Source organism: Rosa chinensis, chromosome 4 (assembly GCF_002994745.2).
Source record: "Rosa chinensis cultivar Old Blush chromosome 4, RchiOBHm-V2, whole genome shotgun sequence".
NCBI lineage: Eukaryota > Viridiplantae > Streptophyta > Magnoliopsida > Rosales > Rosaceae > Rosa > Rosa chinensis.
The window spans coordinates 71199-85040 of NC_037091.1; the positions used below are offsets into that span (position 1 = coordinate 71199).

Sequence of the window (13842 nt, forward strand, 5' to 3'; positions counted from 1 at the left end):
CTCTGCCGACGTAGAAAAAGGGGAGCTCATCCTGGCCGTCCCGCCGGACAATGGTGCAGCTTACCGCTGTCTGTGATACCGCTAGGTATATGTACAATGTTTCTCCCTGCACTGGGATGGAGAGGAGCGGAACTACTGCCAAGTACTCCTTCAAGCTTTGGAACGCTGCCTCACAATCTGGGTTCCAGTCGATGACCTTCTTATGGGTTGTCTTCAAGACTTTGAAAAATGGGAGACATCTATCAGTGAGTCTGGAGATGAACCGAGAGAGGGAGGTTAGTTTTCCCTAGAGGCTTTGAAAGTGCTTTTTCCACTTTGGAGCCTTCATGTTGAGGATGGCTTGTACCTTGTCAGGGTTAGCCTCTATGCCCCGCTCACTGACTATGTAACCCAGAAATTTGCTGGCGGTGACGCCGAAGAAGCATTTTTCTGGGTTTAAGGCACATACCGTAGGCCAAGAGAATGGCAAATATAATTCTGAGGTTTGCCACGTGGCCGCTGGCTTTTTTGTTTTTTACCAACATATCGTCTGCGTACACCTCGATGATTTTTCCCAGATGCTCAGCGAACATAGCATTCATCAGCCGCTGGTAAGATGCACCGGCGTTCTTCAAACTGAAAGGCATGACATTGTAGCAGTATAGGCCCTTGTCGGTGGTGAAGGAGGTGCACTCTTGGTTATCAGGGTGCATCTTGATATGATTGTAGCCGGAGAAGACATCCATCATGCTGAGTAGCTCGTGGCCAGCGGTTGCATCGACCAGTTGGTCTATGGGAGGTAACGGGAAACTATCCTTGGGGCATGCCTTGTTGAGGCCCTTGAAGTCAACACACATTCGCCACTTTCCGCTCGGTTTTTTGACCATGACCAAGTTGGAAATCCACTGAGGGTAATTTACTTGGCGGATGAATCCAATGCTCTGGAGCTTGGTAACCTCCTCCCCTATTGCACGATATCTCTCCTCATCAAAGGCCCTTCGCCGCTGCTTGATAGGGTAGGCGGATGGTTTGATACTCAATTTGTGTGTGATGATCTCGGGGGAGATGCATGGCATGTCAGCGTAGGACCATGCAAAGACGGCGGCGTTGTCACGTAGAAATTGGGTGAGTTCAGCCGCTATCTCTGGGTCTAGCTCGGCGCCGATGCGGACTGTCCGCTCAGGGTGTTCGTCGGATATGCTGATAATACTTAAGGATGTTTCTGGGTTGACAGGCTCTTTCTTGACATACCTCTTCTCGTCATCCTTGGGGTCTTCAAAGATATCTGGTGCCGCCGCATAATTTCCCAATGCTAGGATTTCAAGGCGGCACGCTGATTGTGCCACAGTTGTGGAATAACACTCTTGTGCTAGTTGCTGACTTCCCTTTACACAGCCTGTTCGGTTGGAGGTGGGGAACTTCATGAGAAGCATGTACTCGGCGATGATGTACTTGAGTTTGTTAAGTGCCGGTCGACCAATGATGGCGTTATATGAACTGAAGCAGTCCACAATGATGAACTCTGTATGGATTTCCGCCATACGTGGACTGGCGCCGATAACTAGTCGCATGTAGTCGGAACCCAGTGGCTGTGTGACGTCACCGGAGAAACTAAGTAATAGCTCATGATCCTACAATAGTCTTCTGTTCCGCCGAAGTTTGTCGTAGCACTTGTTGAAGATGACATTTACAGCGGAGCCGCTGTCGATAAGGATCCTTCCCACTGACCATATCGAGTATGGCGTCGATCAAGAATGGATAGTCGTGGGGCAGATGTACTCTGCGTTCCTCCTCCTTTGAGAAGGCAATGGGCTCCCAACCAGATTTTGGGAGCTTAGCGGACCTCTCATAGCGGATATTGCACACCTCCTTAGGCTGATTAGCACGCGCATAACGCTTTTTTGCTCTGTGAGACATATTGGTGATTGGAGTCCCACCGTCGATGGTGTTGATGCGACCCAAGGGCTCAATGTTAGCAATCACGGGTGGTGGTTGGTGTACCTTGAATTGTTCCACCTGACCGTCTCGGTATAGAGTCTCAATGGTTGTTTTGAGGGCGTTACAATTGTTGGTGTTGTGGCTGCTGTCCTCGTGATACTTGCACCACTTGCCAGTGTTTCTGGGCTTTCCGACCCTTGGGTATTTTCTTGGGGGTGGTGGCGGGACCTGGTCCTTACACTGGTCGTATATTTCCTCGTATGAGGCCGTGAGGACTGTAAACACTGCGTACCGTTGGGATGATTCCGTCTGTTTACTACGGTTATCCCCATGAAATGAGCGGCTGCAACTATTGTAATGCTGGTCCTTCTGTCGCTTGTTCTAGTGGTTGCCCTGTTGCCATTCTCTCTTTTTATCAGTTGGTGGTGTAGCAGAGGTTCTGCTAGTGGTTTCTTAATGGCTGGCGGAGGGTTGGGTGGACTTTACAGGCGTTGGTGGTGGTGGGGGGGCTTCTCCATATGTAATGAATTCTGCCTGTGCATGGATGACAGCCTCGCTCATGACATGGTCGTAAGCGGCATTTGGATGGTTGTAATTGAGGTGATAGAGAAATGGTCCCTTGAGGAGTCCCTGCTTGAAAGCTGCAAGCGCCATTGTTTTATCAAGATCGCGGCACTGGGACGTTGCCGCTCGCCATCTGGTGACAAACGCCTTCAATGTCTCCTCCGCCCCCTGCTTGAGGTTGAATAGTTGAGATGTATTGTGGTGTCTGGCAGCCAATAGGATGAATCGAGAGAGGAAAGCATTGAACGAGTCGATGGACCCTGGCGGACACTCAAAAAACCAACTCATTGCCTCACTATCCAGCGTTTCGCTGAACAAATGGCAGAAGGTAGCATCATCGAAGCCTTTGTTATTGGTGACTTTTTTGAAGGTGTCCATATGGACAAAGGGGTCAATCATGGCGCTGTAATGTGACATCTTTGGTGTCTTTGCCTGTGCTGGGCGGATGGCATGCAGGATCCTGGCGGTGAGTAGTCCTGGTCTGGACGCGAAGAGTGGATTTGGTATTGGCGCTGGGGCGCCTGCCTCGACCCGGATTAACCTTTGCTCTAATTGTTACATCCGTTCCAGTATTAGGGCGGTTGTGTTTCCATCGGGTCCTGCCTAACTAGTTCTCGCCTGGGGACAGGTATATTACCCTCGGTTCTGGCCCTGATTGTTGAGCGGCTGGTGTGTGGCTGTGACTCCGCCTCCTGTTCCAACATTAGTCGGGGTTCTAGAGGTGGTCCCATTCCTCGTAGCTCTGGTGGGTTCAACGGTACCTGCATATGTATGATTGGTCCGGGTATCAATCCACCGGTGTTGGGCTGACTGCGCCTGGTGCTCCGCGATTACTCGATTTGAGCTAGGTTGGCGTTTACTTCCAGCGCCCTCTTCAACTCGTCAAATCTTGACATCAGCGTGACCACCTGCTTTTGTGCCTTGACCTTTTCTCTGCGCTCATGCTCGCGCTCTCGATTTGCCTTGTGCAGGTCCGCTAGTGCCAGCTCATACATAGCGGAGAGGTCCTGCACCGGGGGCGGCTGCCGCTCGGCTAAGCCTCCGCTGAAGGTTGGGTTGGTGGGACCATGGAACTGGCCTGGGGTTCCCCGCCGGGGTTGACCGGCGTGCTGAATAGTGAACGGTTAATGTTAACCGCTGGATTAACATTGATCGTGGGGTTGGAGGGGTGGGGATTGGCGGACTGATCCGCTTGCTCCTCAGCGTTTCCCCCGCTAGCGTTAGTCATGGTGGGTGTTGTGGTGGGATGGTTTTTTGTTCAAGGAATTCCCACAGACGGCGCCAATGTTGATGTTTAAAGTTCAGCGATAGCTAAACCTTTACTAACGCTGGTCCGATGTACGGACTGCTATCTATGATACTCCTTAGAACCCTCGCTACCTGTCAAGTGAAATACAGAGAGCGTCAAAGGGAGACCGCGCTGGGCGGTCTTCTCTTTTCCGATGCCTAAGTTAGTCAATGTATTTATGTTGACAAAGTAACAGTAGGTAAGTATTAAATGCGTAATTAATGAGGAGAGAGGAGAGAACCTTTTATAGGTAAGGAGAGAGCTGATCTTCTCCATGTTTTCGATGTGGTACTGATATGCTTCAGTCCCCAGCTTCTGGAGCTTCTGATGTTGTCTTGGAGCGGCGCCTGGCGGCGCGTCAGCGGTGATCTGGGGGTAAGCCAGGGTTCAGGCGGTAGCCTGCTTGGCCGTGTTCCCGTAGGTTACTCCTTTGGCGGGAGTTGGTAACACTAGTGGTAGCATGAGCATGGCTCATTATAGCTAATTATGCTTGCAAATGTCTATGTAAGTACACTTCACTATGCCTCTTAATCATGGAAAAATTATTTTGAGTTCTGCTGAGGAATGGAAACTCTCTGTTCTTAAGACTAAAGTATCTAGAACTTATGATTTCTCTATGCTTGCTTGGTTGAGGCCTCCTAAAAATTATTATAAACTCAATGTTGATGGCACTAGAGCCTCTTTGTCTGGAAAATTGGTGCTGGTGGTGTCATTAGAGATCATTTTGGTAATTAGATTACTGGCTTTCAAGTTAACTTGAGTGTTGGTGCTATCCTTGATGCTGAGGCTTGGGGTCTTATTTTGGTCTGAGACTTGCAAGAACCCTCCACATTTCTAACCTTGAGATTGAGTCTGATTCTGCTATTCTGATTCATTTACTTCAGAGGCATGATCTCTCTCTACACCCTCTCGGGTCTTTGATTAATGATTGCCATCACTACATTTCTGCTCTGGAAAATACCAAGATAGATGTGATTCGTGAGTGTAAAATGACGGCTGTTGCCTAAGCTAAAATGAGTGTCGAGCATTCCCCTGGTCTAATCATATTTGAAGAGCCTCCTACTCATGCCTCTCAAGCCTACCTTGATGACATTGATGGTGTTCTCAGAGTCGGGCGAACTGGAAATGATTCTAATTCTTAGTTAGAAAAGAACTGTTTTGGGCCTTTTGGTTCCTCTTGTAACCAAAAAAAAAAAAAACATAGAACCACAGGGTAGCAAATAATCAAGAAATGCGACAAGCCCAGCAAGCAAGCATGCCAATACAGAATGCTGCTAATGCGAAGGGACAAGTAATACTGTAATGAAAACAATAACTCATATGTGGCTACCTAGGTCTTTAAACTTTCAATAGAATTACATACAACTCTGCCAATCCGGAGCAAGTGCCCAACTAAAAAGCAAATAAGTCCAAAATCTTAGGCTGTTCCTATGTGAACTTGGATTGGAGCAAGTGTCATGCCAGAGAGAATCAATTTTGTGTGCTCAAAACATCTACTTGTTGCTGTTCTTTCTTTTTCGTGACCCACTTAGGGCAGCCTTAGCTTTCGCCCATTCATTTAATGAAGCAGCACTTCTCACAAATAAGCAGGTTTTACCTTTGTCAACAGTGCCTGTAGATGCTTGCTTTGGTGTCAAATCACATATTTTCCCCAGATCTGGAGCATTGTCATTGCCGGCAATAATCTGTTGATTCTCTTTAGGAGTACTCCGTGGTAAACCATCCCCCTCCTTTCCAATTATCCCCAAAGAAGAGGATTCACCTCTAGTAAGTTTATTCTTATCTTGCTTTACTGTTTCCTTGAGCTTGCTGCCAAAAGAGCTCATGACTTCTACACCTCTGGGCTTTTGGAACCCTTGTTGCTTGAAAGAGATACCAGCTGGTAGAACTTGTGTTATGCTGAATGAGCTTCCAGTATTGTCATTAATCAATTGTGTCCAGGACGATTTCTGGCGCCATGAAGCTCCTCTACCTGACTTAGTTGAGTTTGATAATGCATTTTGAGGTTGAGGATCCGCATTCTCCTCCACCGGTTCCATCTCACAGAGCTGACCTTCCAAGTTTCCATCCCTTGCCAAGTCCTGGTTTTTGCTGTCAGAATGGGACACTTCAAAAGCACCAGAACCAGAGTTTGGCTGGGCCTGTTCAGTTACACTCCCAGTATTCTCATCAGTCAATTGTGTCAGAGATAATTCCTGACGCCATGAAGGAACTCTACCCGACTCATATGAGTCAGATACTGACTTGGTAGGTTTATGTTCTGATCTTCCCTTAAGTGGTTCCATCTCAGACAGCTGGCCTTCTGAGTTTCCGTCACTTGCCAGGTCCTCAGACTGGTGCACATCGGAACTGCCAGATTTGGGCTCCATTTGGTCACTAGAAGAAGATCTGCCTGTCAGTATATGTGAGACACTGAACCCACTGTTGTCCCTATGACCGACAAGTTGTCTCCATGAACATTTCTGAGACCATGAAACCGGGGCAGTTGATTGTTGGACTCCCAGCTCTGGTTTATCTGGTTGAGATTTAGAATCCGTCTTTGAGCCAGGGATATCAGGCTCCAATTCTGTTTCATTGTAACTCTTGTTGAGAAGGGATTTCCTCTTTTTGTTAGGAGGTCCATTAATCTTACTGCACACCTGTGTTCCACTGGATCTCAATTCCTAGTAAACAAATATAGAACAAAGAGAAATAAGTACTTCTAGGAAGCTAGAGACCTTGAGCAAAAACAAAGTATAGAACTCTAGGAGTAACAAATTAAGGCTATACTGTACCTCCAAGGCCGATAGTATGTTTTCTTCATGTTTACTTGACACAATATTAATTATGAGGTCGTCTTGCTCAGCTTCCGCTTCAGTAGGAAGATAAAGCTCACCATGTTGTTGACTAGGCAGAGGCCGAGGCAGAGGGGAGGCGGTAGTATTGTGATCAGCATCATCAGAAACATGTTCCAATTCCTTTTGTAAGAGCTTGTCCATTACTTTATTCATTATACTAAGCTCTTTGTCATTGATCACATGGTCAGGTAATTGGTTTTGTTGATCAGGAGAAGGGTCAAAAACAGCATGCTCTTCACAGTCACAGAAATGAAGGGGGAGAGAAGGAACTTGAACACGTTGGAAACTGTATTTGTGCTTGCCAGTTCCACTAAAGGGCAAAGCTTTCACCTATACACATTTAGTCAAATATGCAGTTGGAGATTAAAGAAGCACACAATTGCCAAGCACATATATAGCAGAATAGGCTGAATAAGCAGAAACTTAAAAAGTAAAGGGCATTACGGTTCTTAGAGCAGGAAAGAATAAGCGAAGCTGCTTGGTGCTGTGTTGTGAAGCAGTTTTAGCTTCTTGGGTGGTGTGGTGCTTAATTTCAGCAGCAAGTTGAGCATTTTCTAGTTCAGCCCATTCTCGTCTCAAACGAACAAGATAATGTTCTTTAGCCTTGTGGAGTTTCAGCTTCCCGCCCTTCCAAACGCACCCATTATACTGTATACAACGACAGTAGTAATTAATCCCTAGGTCTTTCTTGTAGGGCAAAAGAAAGAATTGAAAGAGAGAAACATACATACCGTGGCGAAGAGCTTGGAGAGGGACTTGTCTGAGCAAGGCAGAAAGTCGACGTAAGCAAAGCTACGGCCTTTGGTTCTGATTATATCGATTCCGTCGACGCTTCCTCCAACTCCGGTGAACAGCCTTTGCAGATCGTCTTCCGTCACGCTCTCTCCCAAACCCCCAACGAATATTCGCTCTCTTCCTCCTCCTTGTTCCACTTCCATCATCTCAACCAGATTCTTTCTCACGACTTTTCTCCTCTCTTCTACACTTCTACTTGAGCTCAAGTGCTAAACCCTACCCTTTCAATTTGGGCCCAAGTCGGGCGGCCGGGCCCAATTTAATAAAAAAGGCCCAAAATTCAAAAGGGAAAATACAGAAATATACACACTTACACTAGTACAAAATTAGGCGAAAGGAGTCGGGGACTGGGAGGAGGAACCCGGAGCGATCGAGATGCCTGTAAAGACAGAACCGTGCAGATACTTTCAGCGTGGCAGGTCCTCTTCCTCTTCCCTCTCTCTTGCTTATTATTGCTTTTTTCAACTGTCTACGATTTCATCTTTTAATACTTTCTATCTGTCATAAACAACATATACATAGGAGATGCATATAGCTCATATTCTTTGCTGCTTTCACCAAAGAGTTTGTATCGAATTGATGGGTTATTGCAAAATTACAAACTAGATACAGAAGAAACTGATGATCGACTGGCCGCATTGAGCCTTTTCATCTCAACTAGTACAGTAGAGCATGCTAGGTTGACTCTTCCCCTCTATGCGGGGGGGGGGGGTGGGGGGGTTGGAGGTTAGATGTTAAACCTGTCGGTTGAATTTATCCACAAAAACCAAATTTTCATTTATAGACTTTACATTCCTAAGGTAGCCAAGACAACCTGGGACTGTGCTACCACCACTTATTGTTCTCACTCACTGTCCTTCTCTTCTCTTCAAACTCATTTCATTCCATCTTGTTGTCTATATGTATCCTTCAGTTTTGTCTGTATTCGACTTCCTTCCATACTTGATTGGTAACCAACTTTTGTGTCTGAACCAAACTATAGACTGCCTTTCTTGTGTTTACATGATACTTTGTTTGTTATATATATATATAACTTTTTACCATGCTTCTTTCAGCTGTCAGTATGGAGATAAGTGTAGATATCTTCATGTGACTCAGCAACAGCCAAAGTCGAATATCTTTGGTGGATCCCAATCTGGCTCAAATCAGCACCAAAAGTCCAATCCTTATGGTTTTGGTGTTCATAACAACTCTCAGTCAAAAGCGGGAACTGATAAGGTTTCTTCCCCCCTCAGATCTACATCCATGTATTAAATAGAAGGTCTTCATTATATCATTTAAGGCATTTTAATGATGTAAATTGCAAGTCACAATTTTACAAGATTTCCAGAAATTTATCAATTTAAAAAGATGAAAGCTTTCAATGATTGATTAATGACAATAAAGAATCTTATGCTCCTATGGTTATTGCTCATGTTGGTTTTGAAATTTTTCACAAGTTACATCGTTGAAAGCTCTATGTGTGTCATTTAATGCTAGTGTTACTTGTGATCAGCCTTTCGAAAACAAATGGACTCGTTCCTCCCCCGCAGCTGCTACTGCTACTCCTTCATCACGGAGATCTGATAACCAGCCCCAGACAACAAATCATGAGTAAGTTATTGGCTGACAGTTTATCTATTTGCATCTCTATAGCTTTGCACTGCCATTGTTATCTCGTGATTTAAGTTAATATGTCTAACCACCTGTGAATCCATGTACCTGAAGGTGCACAAATCCCGAGTCTTGCAGAAGTATAATTAATGAAGATTTTGAGCGTGAGAGACCACTTTGGAAACTTACCTGCTATGGTCACTCAAGAAAGTATGTTTAATTAGCCACATTCAAAAAAATTTGAGACTTTGATTCTAGTCACTGCTGTAGGGGACTTCGTCTTTGAAGTTCTTAGGTAAAGCATTCAGCAATTGATATGCACCAATCAAAATAAACACTACATTTTGAATTTATTTGTTTGCAGTTCTCCTTGTGATATTGTTGGTGATGTTAGTTACGAAGAATTGAGGGCACTGGCATATGATGATGCTAAGCGAGGGCTGAACTTGCCGTCAATAGTAAGATAACCTTACATATCACAGTTTACACTTGAATGTTCATATGCGTCTATGACTATATTTGTGTGTCATCGATGTGCTTCTGATTAAACAATACTGGACAGATTGAAAGAGAACGAAATGTGGTTAATACCAAGTCTATTGAGTTTGAAAATCTTCGCAAGCCCCGTGCTGTTCCACTGAACTCTACTGTTAGCCAAAGCCCTTTCGCTTCAGCTACTGCAAATGCATTCTTGCAGACTCCTCAAAGTAGTGCTCCTCCTTCAGTATCGAGTTTCAACCAGTTTGGTACATCCCTCAACGTGGGATTTGGACAAAGGCAAGTCTCACTTCTCATATTTAGACTACATTGGTCTCAACTATTCTAAAATCCGTCTGTTTCCCATGCTTCCACCCATACATAAAGCCCTCCCCCTTTTTGAGACTTCTAAGCACCCTCTCCCTTATTAACTTTGAAACTTCTTATTCATATCCTCAATCCTGTTTTTCATGATTTCCATGGGCTTAACAACCCTTCATTGCAATTCTTTTCCAGGCCATCTGCACCAGCAAATAATGGGTTTTTTCAGCCGAGCCTGTTCATGAATTCTAGCCATGCTTCAAGTGGATTTGGGACAAACAATATTCCATCTGCAAACGTTGGTAAGACTGTTTTGTTTCAGTGGATTTCAATGTGTGACTTTGATGCTCATGTGGCACTGGTCTGGTTAATTGGAATGGAACAAATAGGTGTGTTTAAGAACGAGGAATAGGTAGCTTCTCTTGGGTACCATTATCTAGGTGTTTAAGATATATGCCCTACTGATTGGAGAGTGTTGATTAATTATTTTTTTGGTGTTTTCTTAATGAGTTTATGATGTGATCTGGACTTTCATGGATTTCACATTCATCCTAAATAAATGTATCATCTTCTGTTTTGTAATAACATCTATGAAAGAAAATTTAATACCATTACATTTTCATGATTCTTCAATTGCTTCTTATCGTAAATCATAGGTTCACTTGCCGGCCAATCTCATAACAGTACACGCGGAAGTATTTTTACCCACAATGTAGGATTTGGCAACACTGATGTCATGAGACCTGACAGCAACCAAATATCTAGTTCAGCAGTGCCATCACAATTTCCTAGTGCTACAAGTAGCCAGCCACTTATTGTTTCAGACGGGCCTAGCTCTGCTTCCATTTCAAGTGGACAAATAACTGCAGAAGCTCAGTCACTGTAAGTTTGTGGAAACAATTTTTTCTCTTCTATATATTATCTTTCAGAAAGAAATTATATTTATTTGATAATTTATGTTTGGGAATCAAGAAATCGGCTGATCTATGCACTTTCTTTTTTAATCTTATCAGACTGTTTGCATTTAATCTACAACCCGTATTTACAGTTCAACTGAAAATGACCTCTTCAAACAAAAACAAAAAAAGATGACTTACACCACATCTACATAATTGGAATGTCAAACCCAAAAAAACAACTGAAGATGACCTTAACACCACATCCACGTGATTGGAATCTGAAAACCTTCACCCAAATTACTTGAGATTCTAGTACAGGTCCATCATTATTCTCTTTTAAAAGCTATATGATACATGTAACTAGATTATACTAATTTTGCTTAAATCAAATATTTTGGTATGTTTACAAAGGCCAGTCCAAATAAAAAAAAGGAAATTATAAATAAAATACCCCAGATGTTTGTCATTTGTATCGCCTTTTGTGCTACTTAGTTTGCTGTTCTTGTTTTGGGCCGTGAACCCCCGTTCCACCAATAAAAAGTACCCCCAACTCATGGAAACCAATACAAGTATACCACATAGGAAGTTTCCAAAACAAGCATAAACTACTGAAATAAAATAACATAAAAATATTGTTAACCTAATCTCTAGTACCCGTGTTCTTTCATTGTTTCATAGGTCTTCTAGTGGGTGGTAGTGGGCAGTTTCTACAATTGTGCACTGGTGTTCAAAGCTATGTTTAGCTATTAGCATATGTGAGTCAAGGTTTTAGTTGATAGGCATGCTTCTTGATAACCAACAATAGCAAGATAAGCTTTTTCAACGAACAATACTGCAGGACCTCTACTATTGGGATTGAAATATTAAATCCTATTGTCAATATTGACAAGAGGTGTATGGATTGTTCAAAATGGAATTATAGTCGTTTGGCTTTGTAACATGCTATAATGTTAAAATGAAATTTCAGTTCAAAAAAAAATCTCAAACTTAGCATAAAATTCTCCCAAAACAAATTAAAAAATGCCCTTGATTAGCATGAAAGTCTCAAGATTTGCTAGCAACTCTTAGGATCTCCAACAAGGATTGGTTTTAGAAAGGTATATAGCTTGCATCTTGAGATCCTAGGAAGACATTATTGCTATATAGTATCTCGTAATTGGACAGGAGCTTGCATGCAGTAATCCAATAGTAAATTAATAAGGCACCAATACTTCTTTGATCTCACCTTGCCATGTGTACCATAATCTGAATTGTCCATTCACTCCATTGTTTAGGTCCAGCTTCCAGATAAAAAATGAGCCAAATGACAAATCTCTAACCATTTGATTATCATCAGGATAATTTCAGCGGTTACCAGAACCATTGTGTTCATTTATTAGATCACTGTTAGATGTGCAAAGATTATCCTCGAATGGGGCTTAAAAAACAGGCGCATGGTATGGTGGACCACAGATAATATTTACACATGTATGTGAAAATTGGGACCTCCTCACCAGGATAAGTTTAATAATCATTAATCAGAACCAAAAAAATCCTTCCATAGAGAACCCAAGCACCTCCACCAAACCACCATAAGTATTCTCATTTAGGTTTTTATTTACTCTTTAACATTATTGTTTCTCTTCAAATTCCAGCAGCTTGTTTTTAGTTTTTTGTATCCTCTATCCTCATTACAATTATCTCTGTACTTAGAGCTCTGTTATGTGCTTCTATTTATCTTTTGCTCTTCTTGTTTATCCTACAGAAATAACATACAAAGAGAGAAGATTTCTGGGGACATGAGTATTTGGTTGAAAAAGAAATGGACACCTGGAGAGGTAACATCCTGGGGTTTCATAAGAAGCTTGCACATTTATACTCATTGTGCATCATATTATTAGCATTTCTGAGTATTATTTTGTTTAGAGATAAAACCAAAGAAAAAAAATGTTTTAATTCTGCATTGGATGCAAATAGTCAAGTCTTATTGGGATTTGGGAACATGTCCTTTTCCCTTTATTATTGTTGATCTTTTATGATAATTTTAGGTGATAATTCCACATTAGTGCATTAATAAATTTGATAAAGATTTTTATATGCTTAAACTCAAAAATTCAAATAGCAAAGTAAGAAGACATACCCTTGCTATTTACTATTAGAAGAAGAAAAAAGAAAAGGTATATCACATTGTTATCCTCTTCCTCAGAACTCTTTATGATTGCTTATTATTTGAAACCATGAAGTTAACTTGGTATATAATGAATATTCCAACATCATTTTTATTTTGTTTCTCCCCAGGTTCCAGAAGAAGAACCGCCAGATGCATTGGTTCAGATTGACTTGTAAGCTGTAGCAGTACTTTATGAACAGGACAATCACAGCACTTACTGTTGATATTAATATGCAAGGGAAGTACCCCAAGTGCAAAAAGACATCTCGAAATCTCAAGTTGGGTGAGCGCAATGAAAGGGGAGGACACTAAAAGGAGAGGGAAAAACTTCATTTGGGCAGGCCACATGGTTGCAATGTATCTTCATGCATGCCCGTATGCCTTATTTGAATAGAACTGATGTGCCATCTTGTTTCCAAACCCACCCAGCTTATGAGTATTTAGAACCGTGTGATGATATACTAACGCAATAGCTTATGACTATTTAGAACCATGTGATGTTATACTAACACATCTAAAAGTCGGCTGAAACTAGAAATGACTGCAAATAAACACCGAAAAGACCTTGTGGACTGTTTGGAGCTGGTATATTAATGCCCTATAAATTTTATCTTACAAAAGAAAGCATAAATTACTAATTATTGCAATTGCAATTCCTACTGCTGCTTGCTGGTGAAGCGAAATTTTCAACTTTGTCCTTCCTTTTTAGGAGTGTACACGAGTCAAGCTCAAGCTAAACGTTGATACTGCTTGTGATCAAAGGAGGAGAGAATGGGCACCGGTGATCCAAATTAACATTGTTGGAGTTAATTTCCAAAAGTGGGTAATAGCTTTGAACAAAATAAGAAAATTTAAAGAATATTGTTAAATTGCTTTAATGCATCAAAATTAAGCCCGGTCATTGATTTACAAATGGTACAAATATAAGAAATAATTAAATGTTCAAGTAAACCCTAATTTGTGTTTGGTCCAAACTCTAGGTTATTTGCTCTAGTGGTAATA

At 42.4% G+C, this 13842-nt stretch overlaps 2 protein-coding genes across 2 annotated transcripts; one reads left to right on the forward strand and one right to left on the reverse strand.

Moving 5' to 3' along the window:
* Positions 1–4983: 4983 nt before the first annotated feature.
* On the reverse strand, positions 4984–7596 carry LOC112197414 (protein REPRESSOR OF SILENCING 3). The gene is made up of 4 exons (XM_024338067.2): positions 7338–7596; positions 7051–7254; positions 6544–6936; positions 4984–6432 (listed from the first exon to the last, which is right to left on the reverse strand). The coding sequence occupies exons 1-4, from the start codon at positions 7545–7547 to the stop codon at positions 5263–5265; spliced, it is 1977 nt and encodes a 658-aa protein (XP_024193835.1). The 5' UTR covers positions 7548–7596; the 3' UTR covers positions 4984–5262.
* A 73-nt stretch (positions 7597–7669) lies between these two features.
* On the forward strand, positions 7670–13333 carry LOC112197415 (zinc finger CCCH domain-containing protein 16). The gene is made up of 10 exons (XM_024338068.2): positions 7670–7820; positions 8457–8619; positions 8897–8994; positions 9109–9204; positions 9359–9452; positions 9557–9771; positions 9988–10094; positions 10449–10674; positions 12436–12508; positions 12969–13333. The coding sequence occupies exons 1-10, from the start codon at positions 7777–7779 to the stop codon at positions 13014–13016; spliced, it is 1164 nt and encodes a 387-aa protein (XP_024193836.1). The 5' UTR covers positions 7670–7776; the 3' UTR covers positions 13017–13333.
* The last annotated feature ends 509 nt before the right edge of the window (positions 13334–13842 follow it).